The 12431-nt window shown below is 42.7% G+C and overlaps 1 protein-coding gene across 9 annotated transcripts in view; it reads left to right on the top strand.

Moving 5' to 3' along the window:
* Positions 1-12431, top strand: part of NLGN1 (neuroligin 1) — a 648973-nt gene that overhangs the window by 331292 nt on the left and 305250 nt on the right. For 7 of the 9 annotated variants that reach the window (XM_081190128.1, XM_081190131.1, XM_081190133.1 and 4 more), the window contains one exon: positions 11280-11339. The exons of the other annotated variants lie outside the window; for them this stretch is intronic. In XM_081190128.1, the coding sequence (XP_081046254.1) occupies positions 11280-11339 (60 nt within the window). The remainder of the gene's footprint in view (positions 1-11279; positions 11340-12431) is intronic. 9 annotated transcript variants of the gene reach the window in all.

The raw sequence follows: 12431 nt of genomic DNA, 5'->3' as shown, positions 1-12431 counted from the left end.
ATGGTGTGTTAATATAATTTTCTTTATTAAAGGGACACATCAGCAGATCATATGGCTAACTCATCCATAGAGAAGTTAATGCTGCTTTAATCAAATGAAAGCCTTGCTGGGCTGGAGCAGTAGGGAGTGTGGGCCTTTCGTAATTGCAGAGGAACCATTGTTAAAACAGTGCTCCAGTGGAAAAGGTGAAATTTTATTTCTTCCACCGGAGGAACCAAGACCATGCTTTCCATGCAGCACATTCATAGGAACATGCCATATACCATTAGTCGGACTATTGGTCCGGTTCACAAAATGGCTGCTGTGGGGGGGGGTATGGCATAACACAAAATGGCAGCCACAGGGATGTGGCACAGCTCAAAATGGCTGCCATATCTAAAAGAGCAGACAAGCTTTGGGTACCTCTCCTTCGTTAAGAACGGAAGTGAAGGTGGGTGTCAGTCAAATGTGGGTGTGTTTAAGGGGGCAACTTCAACATAGGAGTGCCTCAGATAATGAAGAGGAAACTGAGCAGGGGGAACAAATCATCTCTCACACACTGGGCTATTTTGAGAGGATATTTACATTTCCAGGTAGCATAAGATGTGCCATATGCACATTGAAACCTGGGAATGCCTCGTTGATGGCCCTTGGTCCACTCTGGCTGGCAGCAGCTCCCTAGAGCATTAAACAGAGATCCCCCCATTTGTGTAAGTAAAGTGGTGCTTCAGGTTAAGAACAGTTTCAGGTTAAGAACGGACCTCCGGAACGAATTAAGTACTTAACCCGAGGTACCACTGTATAGAAGGAACTTGAGTATCATGGAGATATGATGACTGTCTTCAAATTACTACCACTACTATATTAAATTTGCATACCACTGTTCATCTGCAGATCCCGGGGCAGTTAACAACATAAAAGTACACACAATATGTAATAAAAAGAAGAATAAACACCTGAACCAACAAAGGGTATATAGGATGCTAATCATCCCAAGGCCTGATTGAAGAAAAGAGATTCCAATTAAACATCAGGAAGAACTTTCTGGCTGTAAGAACTGTTTGACAGTGGAACAGACTGTCATGAGAGATGGTGGACCATCCTTCATGGGATGATTTTAAGCAGAGGTTGGATGACCACCTGCCATTGATGCTTTGGCTGAGATTCCTGCATTACAGTTCTATGACATTATTATTATTATTATTATTATTATTATTACTACTACTATTATTTTCTTAAATTTGTATACCTTCCTGTACTTGTAGATCTCAGGGTGCTTCACAACACAAAGTCAGAATATAAATAACACAAAACATGATAATATGAAACAATATAGAGAGGATGTGTATGACTCTGTGGGAAAAGATCCATCATGTTATGGTTCTTTCAGCAGCCTGCTGCCTCTTATCCTGCACTGACCTCGGAAGTTCTGATAAACAGATTTTTTAAATTTATTTATAGAGAAACACTTCTTTCAGGTGATGCTTTCATGCAGCAGATGAAATGGTTTCATTCCCTGCCCCCGCCCCACTTCCCAGGTCTAGGGTTGAAAGGAATTCAGTTTGGGATCAAGTAATTTCCCCCATGTTACAACACTGCGCTATAAAAAATTATCCCAGCATAATTACAGTAGCACTCAAGGTCCCCCCCCCTGCCCCGTGTTTGTGTTTAATACCATTATCTAAGAGTGATGTATTTACAGAAAACTGCCTTACAGCCATGTACTTAATGCATTACCTTTTGAATACAGTGTAAACAGAGTGTAATTATATCGGCTGTTCTCTGCTAAAATAGATGTCTTCGGGCAGCCGAGGTGCAGGGGGAAGTTCAAATTGGGGGAAAAAAACTTTTGTAAGGGTGCTTCTAGACAGATGGAGTTGTTCAGATGTTGAATCAGCATCTCTGACACCAAGCTGCACTTTGCTCAAAGACTGTAATGAACCTCACCGGTAGTCTAATGAGCAGCAATCACCACAGATGGCACTTCAACAATGGCAGCAAGCAAGCAATGAAAGTGCCAATATTATATACCTCCCCTCCATGGTAGTAGGCAATTCCTCTTTAGGGTTACCAGACCTTATGGTATTTAGATCTTGAAATATGGGGCAGGGGCAGATGAGTACTAAGCACAGAGGTTGGATGCAATGGTGAGATGGATGAGGGGAAAACAAGCTGAACTTGAATCCGGGCAAGACAGAGGTACTGTGGGTGAGTAGCTCCTGTGTCTGAGGAATTGGTCAATTGCCTATCCCAGAGAGGGTTCCATTCTCCCTGAAGGAGCAGGTTCACAGTTTGCGGGTGCTTTTGGATCTAGCCCTGTCACTACAGGGTCAGGTAGCCTGCCATCAGGCTTCAGGAAATCGACTTCCTCCCCCCTTCAGCTGTAGATAAGCAGAACAAAGAGAAAGGAGACTTCTTACCAGTTTGAAACTTTAATGATCACAGCAAGAGAACAAAGAATCCATTTCCTAGGAATGAAGGTGCTCCCAATTAAGGGTTCCGCCCACTTCCTCCCTAGTCACCCATGTCATACCATGTCTTGTAACCTGATCTCATAACCGCTGTGCTTTCTGTGCTGCCACCTTATCTGCTCTTCTTGACCTTGGGCTGAGCGGATGAACACTTTCCAGAGAAAGTGAGTCTGATAACTCTCTCTCCCAGTGCTTCTCCTCCTAGCTGTTCCCCATCCAGTACTTCCTAGCTTCTGTCTTCTGAACTATGTCCCTCTGCAAACCACTGTTCCAATTCTATACTGTCCTCCTGCTCCTGGGAACATTCAGGATCCTGATGCGGAGCAGGGAGAGGCTCCCACCATTCCTCCTCAGTGCAGCCCTCCTCAACACGGTCCCTGACACCTTTTACCACCTGTGACTGGTTTGCCAGCTATGGCCAGAAGTAGACCAGGAAAACTTGGCCACGGCAGTTAATGCATTGGTTACTTCCAGAGCAGATTACTGCAATGCACTCTGTGTGGGGCTTCCCTTGCACTTGATTGAGTTGCTGCAGTTAGTGCAGAGTTCTGCAGCATGATTGCTGAGAGGACTGAGGCGTTGTTAGCAAAGAACACCTGTGCTCATCAGCATCAGCTGCCATTTTGCTGTTGGACCAAGTTCAATGTGTTACTATTGGTATGTAAAGCCCTTAACAACTTGGGTCCAGTTTACCTGTAAGATCGCCTTACCCCATATATGTTTAGGGCTTTGTGAATTCACACAAGTACCTTGAACCTGGCCCAGCAGCAAATCGGCAACCACTGCAGCTCAACTCAACAGAGGGGCAACATGATGCCAGTGGCCTGCTCCTCTGAGCAGTCTGTCCAATTCATTTTGTGCTATTTGAAGCTTCTGGACCAGATACAAGGGCAGCCCCCCCCCACAGTGTGTTAAGGTAATCAAGTCTTGAGGACACACATGCCTCTCAATGTGACAGGCTGTGGAGTGGAGCGATTTTGTTCAGGCAAAATCTGACTTTGTGACTTCAAGCATTTGATAGGAAATGCAGGAAACAGAATTTTCAGCTGGGGAAATCTACAGCAGCTTTGAATTTAGGGTGGGAGTTGGGAAGGCAGCTGTGTGGATAACATGGCATCATGCCACATTTCCATGCTTTGCTGCTGGGTTTGCCAGAGAGTGTGCTGCTTTCACTTTTTTCTGCTCATCATAAAAGCTTCAGGTAGCCAAATAGATGTCAGACACACGGCATCATCTAGTAGCCAAAAAAAAGCCTTCAAAATACATGTTGCAATAGTGTTGAAGGTTTCTCAGAAAGCAAATGTCTGTTCCTGGCATATATCTGGATTCTTCAAGTCTGCTAACCATGCTGCCTTTGTATTTCTGCTGAAGCTGTTCTCCCTAGCATTTTGTGAATGAGCCAACTGGATAGAGCAGCAATCCCCAAAGCTGCTACCATCAAAGAATGATTTCCGCATCTACCTAGCTGTCATAGGTCTGCTAAGCTCTGTAAAGGACTGTGAGGTTTATGAGATCTCACATTCAGTGTTACTCTGTGATTGCGCATTACAGGGGAAGTCCAATATTGGCGGGCAAGATGTTTATTGGGCATGCTTGTTCACAATTACTGATCTCAACAAGGAACACTTGATAAGCTTCCAAAAATCACAGGATCCCCTCCCAGAACAATTCAAAAGATGCCAGGATAGAGTCTTGCACGCACCGGGAAATCTTGCAGTAGACCTGTGTCAAATGTTCACCTATTACACTTTTGAACCAACTCACCCCATCATAAATAAAACCACCCCTATCTTGTGAGAAGGCTGAGGATTTTAATGACAAGTATCTTTGTGAAAGATTGAGTTAGGGCATCCTTCTCCTTTCCAAAGTGATCCCAGCCAATCAGGAATCAAGTACCGGATGCAACTGTGGCACTATGCACACTGAGCTGCATGGCAAAACTAGTGGTGTTAAACAAGGCCAAACCGAGAACCCAAGCAATGCCTTCTACATAAGTCACATAGATGATCTCAGCTAGCCCAATCACCCATTTGCCCTCTTTCTGCAGGAGCACATGCACAGAGACAAATAGCTCAATTGCCAAAGTATCTCCTAAGCAGTTTGCATGTATAAAACCATTTCCCAAACCACAACAACATATAAGTAAAACACACAAACACCCCAATTCCATCAAAACGTTAACATAAAATTTCACAAATTAGATGGTGCAGTAAAACAGCACAATCAGCAATTAAAACAGTTAAAGCAGGTGGGTCTTCAAGCTTGGATAGCTCAATTGGTTAGAACATGGTCTGATAATCCCAAGGTTGCAGGTTCGATCCCCGTAAGGGACAGCTGCATATTCCTGTATTTCAGGGGGTTGGACTAGATGATCCTCAGGGTCCCTTCTAACGCTACAATTCTATGATTCTATAGGTTCAAGGATAAAAGGATTAAAAACTCCCCTCCTTGCTTGCTGTGGTCCTAATTGGCTCCCTGTTGCCTTTCCCCTCCCTTTCTTGGTAACCCATAGCAACCTGAGCAATGCCACCCTGTCTGCAGCCACTGCTGGTTGCATCCAGTATAATGGCGTTCAGAAGGGGGAGATAAGTTTCACACCAAGGTTCCAAGGCCTTCTCTTGGATATATTCAAAGCATAGATGTGGGAAAGCAGTGTATGATGAAAGCAACTGTGGTGATAACCTGAGAAATAATCACACCTGAAACGCAGGACAGTGCAGACTGACCCTCTGCCCTCTTCAAGAGACAGGGCTGTCAAGGCATCCGCTCCTTCCTTACCTGCTCTCTCCTTGCTGCAAGCAAAACAAAATAAACAAGCAAACCCCCAAATTATTTTTGGGCAGCTTGACTGCTCTGTGAATGGGCTAGGGCAGCAGTGAGCTCCAAGTGATTTCTGCTGTCCAGAATTGGCAGGCATGGTTGATCCCACCCCACTGTATTAGGGTGTAAAATCAGGTTGCCTACTCCATGTGCCACACTGTTCTATTCAGCTTTGCTTTCTCCCAGCAGAACTCCTGCATTTTTAACAGATGCATGGCAGACAGCAATTCAGTGTGTGTAATGTTATCTGGCACAGAGATGAAGGGATAGGGAAATGTACAGAGATGGGAAAACCTGAATTTGTCTTGGTCGTAAAGACAGGAGAGCAGGGTTGGAGGTGAGGGGGGAGCCGTTGTCACTTAGCTGTCTCAACCAGGGATTGATTTGGTAGGAGCATGTGTATTCCGTGCAAAGGGGTCCCAGGTTTTGTGCCTTGTCTCTTCAGAAAGGGCTTGGAAAGACTCCTGCCTTGATCCCAGAAGAGCTCCTGCCTGTCAAATTCTGAGCTAGATCGACCAATGGTCTGATTTGATTGGAAGCAGGCAGCTTCATAGGCCTGCATGCATTTTGCAGGAAGTGTCTTGAAGCAAATGTACAAGATGGTTTGCATGTCTGTTTCACCACCGTAACATGCAAAAGGAGCAGTTGGTCATCTCCTTCATGGTGAGATGCAGAAACTGCTGCTTGTGCATTTCATCCCAGGGAAAGTGTGCAAATTCCTTCCTTGAGTTAGAGCAAAAGTTCACAAAGACAATAATGTGCAAGCACAACTCAGGAGTTCACTTGTCGCTTCCTGCAGCGTATAAAGTTTCTCCCATGCCTCATCAAATTTCCTTAATCCTCCTTTGCGCTCTCTCTTGAAATATTTTTTTTATTAAGGATTTTCTTGATTTATAAAAGAATGTGCAATGTCTCTCTCTCTTTTTAAATCATCGAGTCTCTTAGTTACATTCAATGTAAGACAATGTTGCATCTAGTACTGTATAGGGTTGAAGGGGAAGAGAGATGGGAGCAAGACTTGGTTCTTTATAGCTTATTCTTCTGCTGGCTATTGATACAGGGGGTGGTGGAGGAGAAGAACAAAGGATATTTGGGGTTGGGCAAAGCATAGTGAAATAATACTGTCACAGCCAGCAATTAGCTTAATTAACTCTGATTATGGGTTGGAGTGCTCCTGCAAGTGAGAAGGAAAGGGGGTAACTCGGGAGAGCAAAATGCTGTGGAATTCCCACATGCATAGAGTTAGAAATGTCACAGCTCAGTCCTAAAACTGACCCTTCTCATTTTTATTGTTTTGGCATTGTTGTCCTCAATACAGGCAGATGAGGTTTTTCACTGCCATCCAGTAAGTGTTTAGTAGCCTTCTATTCTTATGAGTGCAATGTAACATTTATCATTGCTATTTTCTTCATCATCACCTGTGGCTCCACTGGTGAAATGTTTTGCACCAGTGGACCATTATTACATAAACAGGCTGATGTTAACTTTGCTGCATATTAAATTATGCAACCTGTTGCAGGACGTGTTTCGGCTAGCATGAATTTAGCTGTATTCCTCTGCTGTGCAACATTAAAAATCACCCATCCACTAGTGTAAGAGCCACAGTTCTACAGCCTAACTTAAGTTGTAGTTTGGGTAAAATGGGATAGCTGCATATACATTCTCCTTACTGGCATCCATCTATCTCAAGAGACAATGGAGTGTGAAGTCAAACTGCTGTGTTAGCAGCACCAAAGTGATCTCAGGGTGCAAACATGGGCAGTGTGTGTGGAGGTCCTGGGCTGCCCAGATGACAAGATCCCCCTCTTGGACTCACTGATGGGATCCAAAATCAAAATCAAAATCAGAGCAATACATTTGCACCAAACGTCTTCACAACTCCACTCCAGATTTGTGTAGGGTTTACTTCTTAGCTTTTTCTTCTCCTGAAGATATTCCACAAGGCAGCAGAGGTTTAGGCTAAGAGTTTTCCATCTCCTAGATGGGCTACCTTCCCAATTTGATGAGCCTCATCTGTCCCTCACTTCCATCTACAGCATGCATAGAAGCCTCTTGACCATTGAACCCATTATTGGTCTCGCCTGCTCAATCCACCATAGCCTGTCTTCACATGGAGGGAAGGTTCCTAACTCACCAAGGTTTTGAGACCCATTGGCTACCCTCATCTGGTTTACAGCATATTCATTGCCCTGTGAGATTTTGAGGAAAAGTACGGTTAACATGTGATTAATAACAAAGGCTTGTTAAGATAGACAAAGCTCTGTGAGGCTAACTGGGACTGCAGGCTAAGCAAGCATGCACAGGATTGCAGGCTTACTCCTAAGTAAGCTTGTTCAGTTCATTTGGCCATTGCTTTCTGAGTAAATTCCAATGACGTCTTTGCTTCCAAAACCCAGACACCAAAAAACTTTCCGAATGCTTATCTTTCCTGTTGGAGTTAGTTAAATTTAAAGGCTATGGCAGTTTTGTTGTAAATATTAATTTCCTTTTTATATGAGGTATGGGAATGGATAGTCATGAACGTAAGGGAGAAGTGCTGATTAAAAACAGTGCCTGCTAGGTTATTCTGTTTGCAAAGCAGCTGATAGATAAGGCTCAGTGCAATTTAACTTCTTTCTGTCTGACCGTGCACAGCTTTTGGACAAGACTTTCATTCCTTTTAAAAGAATACAAATGTCTGCTTTGCTGCATCATTAAATGGAAAAATAATTGTGTGCTCCAAAATAATTAAAATCCACCCATATGGCTACAGAGATGTCTTGCCCGTGTGATTAGGCATTTTTAAATGCATTCCTGCAGGCGCCACCATCAAATTCATGAAAGGTTAAAATGTGGCACATCCTCCTTTTTTTTTTTTAACACTGGTGGCTTTAAAGCTAGATTAAAAGGGATGGACTTATGTTTTTAGTAATGGTAGACCAAGCAGCACACAGAAATTAAATGAGTTCAGAGTTCATTAGGAATTCCCCACTCATGTACAGTGGTTCTCTTGTTTCTGCAATAGCGCCTTGATGAGATGCAAAATGCTCTTTCTCCCCCAAACTGCCATGTGGGTCCATTTTCCCATTAGCACTAATGAGAATCATCAGCTTGTCCTGGTGGGAGGTTGGACCTGGCAGAGTCTCTTGATTAAGAAGAGAAATCTCCTCTGAATCAGCTTTGTGGAGGCTGAAAAGTCTTTGTTTTGTGTATGAATTAGCCCACTTTCTCAGGTTCATGATGTAACTGGTAATGTGCAATATCGATTACGTGACCTCCTAAAAGATCACTTTTCAAAAAAATGGTTTGGAGGAAAATTTGGTTTTCAGGGTCAGGGAGTGGGAGCTGTGTCTGTTTTTAGAGAAGGGTCATGTCGGTGACAGAGCACAGCAAAGCAGAAGGGGCACAAAGTGAATTCTTGAAATGGCAGGTCCAAGCACAGCCAACCCATATAGGTGTAGCAGCAAGAGGATGAGGAGGCAATGGCTATGCTGTCTATGATGGCTCTCAAGACTGATGACCTGCACGGCACAGCTTTATTTTGTGCTATTCAGACTTTTTTTGTGTGAACCACTTGCAGTGTTCAAAACTCCCATTGTTCTAGGCGCCTTTTGAGACAGGGAATTTCATTAGCGTGAACAGTTCCTGAGCTCTGGGTGCCTAAGTACTGCGCCTAAGATTTCAGATTGAAACTGCAGAGTAGAAGGAAAGGACCTTTTTCTGCCTCCCCACTTCCAGCTGCTCTCTGAGGACTGGAGAAGAGACCCTCTAAAGAATATTGGGGGGGGGCAGGGGAAGGACTAGACCAGGTGAAAAATGAATATAATATTTTAGCTGCAGTTCATTCATTTTCAGCTTTGTATTCTTATAAAAAAGTGCGCCTGGACATTCCGTTGTTGTGCCCATAACCCAGGTTTAAGGTGCCATTTAGCTCGTAGTTTTCATATCTCAGTTTCTAACACCGCTTGAACCCAGATGCATTTTGGGGGGGGATGTGGTAGGTAAATAAATTGACTATGATATTTTTGCATGCAGGACATTCCAGGTTCAGACCCTGGTTCAGTCTCTTGGGTGCTATGAATGATCTCTGCCTGAGACCACAGAGAGCTTCCACCATCCATAGTAGACCACAGTGTGCTAAACCAATAAGGATATGGCTCAGTCTAAGTCAGATTTGTATGTTCATAGCAGCTGTTATTTTTGTAAAGGAGGAGGAGGAGGAGGAGGAGGAGGAGGAGGAGGAGGAGGAGGAGAAGAAGAAGAAGAAGAAGAAGAAGAAGAAGAAGAAGAAGAAGAAGAAGTTGTTGTTTAGCTGAATATCTCAGGCCAAAGGTGGCACCTTCATAAGAAGCCTATCGGTATTCTGTATCTGCAATACCACCTTCTGCCCATCTCAACTGGTAGCGCTGAGAGCACCAGACAGTTGCTTTTGACAAGATATAGTAGATGTGCATAGAGTGAGATACATGGTTTGAGACTTCCAGCACCTTGTAGGTGTTTTCCCTCCCATTGTACAAGAAGGTTGTTTTGCTTTTATTTCTAAGTAAAAAGTCTCATGCTCACTCATGGGTTGGTGATATTTCTCACAGAGACCTTCAGCTCAGCCATCCAATTTCCATTTAACTTGCTAGATGCAAAGGTAGCATCCTTTTCCACAGTGCAGATTTCGGGTTGACGTACTAGCATGCAGTCACTCGGAAGAGAGAGAGAGAGAAAAAGTCGAAAGAAGCAGAGCTTTTAAAATACAAATGTTTCAACTTTTCTGTGAGACGACGCATGCCTCTTGCCTACCCATGCTCTAGGTACCAACATGAACCTTTCATCTCCTCTCTTGTTTCCTTCTACTGTTATTTTATGCATGAGATTCCCCCCCCCCCTTTCCTTTTCAACTGTGTGCTTGGCTGCCTTTTTTAACTTAAAAGTTTCACAGTTGTACTGACTTCGGCGGGGGGAGGGTGTGTGTGTGTCTCTGTGTGTGTTTTGCATGCAGATTACAGAATGTCATGGAGCTGTGCTTGTTCGAGGAGAAAAAAAGAAATATAATGCTGAGTTTCAGCTGCTTTTGTTTTGTGCTTCAAAGTGTGAAAATACATGGCATATGGAAATGGTGTTCTCTGATGGCCTTTGACTTTCCTTCTGGAGCATTTTACTGACTATGCTGTGTGCTTGAGGAGAAGGGTACCCATTCCCCCCCCCCCTTGCAAAGTAAGATTAATCGCCTAACACTTGTTAATAGTATTGCTGTCCTGAGCATGGAATGATACTAAGTCTTAATTCCTTTATTCTTACGAATCGATTGTATGATAATACCGTGACCTGCTGAGACTGTAATCACCTCTGTGGAAGGAACCCTTCCAGTATCCGGGTCTGAATCCCATTTTGAAACCTCGTTATTTTTAACAAATATGTCAGCAGGTATCGAAAGGTTTGAAAACATTCTTCTATCCAAGGTTGTAATTAAATTACAAATTAATGGATGCACTAAACAAAATCTAGGACATGATTATCCTTGGAATGTATTAGCCACCATGGCTGGAATTATGGAAATCAATTTGCATTTCACATAATATTTCTTTCGAAGGGAACTCACTGTAAAGGCCTGTTTGTTTTTGTTTTAAAAATTATAATCAGGTATCTCCTACATCGAAACCAAGAACAAGATTTTTTAAATGGTTTAAATTTTTAGAGAAACGAACTAAAAGATTAAATAGATTAAATTGCTTCCTCAATGTTATTAAATATGGTGGGTATGTTTTGGGTTTCTTTCCAAAAATAATTATTGGATGTTGGTTCATTAATTTTTAATATAATTTATGGTGTGCATATTTGGTTTTTTACATTAGATATTTGTATGGAATATATATATATAGGGAATATTTTGCTGAAAAATCCTTTTTTTGAGAGTACTCCTGTCCCCACGAGTGGTTTTTCTTGAAACGTCCTTGGAAGTTTAATATTGACTACTTTTTTCCCTCAGTCTTGTATATTCTTGAATTGTCTTTCCTCCATTTTCTCCGTTCTCAATCCTAGGTCCCCTAACAAAGAAACAGACAGATGATTTAGGTGATAATGAAGGTGCAGAGGATGAAGGTATTTTTTCCCCCTGCCAAACTGATTTGCATGACAAGGACCCCCCCCCCTTGAAAAATCTTTTTTCTCCCCTCTTTTTCTTTTTTTTTACTTCTTGTCTTCTTTTGAAGATTTGTTTTTTTTTTAATTCCCATTTTTGATGTGTTTTGTCTTCTTGCTTGTTGTTACATATTTTAATTTTTCTTAAAAGAAAGAATGTTGTTAAGTTCTTAAGATAACAGTGTTTTAAAAACAAACCAACCCGGAGGCCATTTTACTTTTGTTTCCCCGGAACAGACTCCTGATATGTTGCATCCCACTTTTGACTGAATTTTGTCCATGATAACTAACACGCTTTGGAAAGAGTCTCTCTCTCACACACACCTTCTTGCATGTTTTCTAACCTCTGTTTCTGTATATTTCACCGAATACAAAAGACTCTGTGTTTTTGTTTCTTTTCTGTCACCCACTTAATGCCATTTTAATAAATATGGAAATGTTGTGTTTGTTGGGGAAGGAATGATAAACGCTGTGATAAAAGTGTTTCCCAAGCAACTGGATTGTTGTGACTGCAACTCTTTGACTTCTGCTTCAGGTCCCAAAAATGGTATCACAAACTCTGCGTAACCTTAGTAGGCATGACAACAAGAGAGAAAACTCTGAAGACCCAGTTCCCAGTCTCTTCTGAATTGACAGCCTTAACACAGAATTCTAGAGACACACACATGAATTTGTCTTCGTTTGTTAGAGAGATTTCATAAAATACAATTTTAAAAATAATAATAATAACACCCTTCACAGGCAGAGCGTTCCTGGAGCATGGCAAAGGGCCAGCCCTTCCAACCAGATGCCCACAGGAAGCCCAAAAGCAGATCCTGAGACCAAAGCCTTTTCCGCACCTGTGATTCCCAGCTTTTGACAGCAGAGGTAGAAATGGCCACTGATGACATTAATGTCCATTAAATTGTCCGATCCTCTTTTAAGGCGATCCAGGTTGGGTAACCATCACTACGGCTACTGGAAGCGAATTTCTAGTTGAACTCCCTGTTGTGCGTAGAACTCTGTTCTTTTGTCTGTCCTGAGTCTTCCACTTGGTGCAAAACCCTACTGAGA

This window comes from Podarcis bocagei (assembly GCF_964188305.1).
Source record: "Podarcis bocagei genome assembly, chromosome: 4".
Lineage (NCBI taxonomy): Eukaryota > Metazoa > Chordata > Lepidosauria > Squamata > Lacertidae > Podarcis > Podarcis bocagei.
The sequence above is the reverse complement of the archived record's forward strand: the minus strand, read 5'-3'. Positions and strand labels throughout refer to the sequence as shown.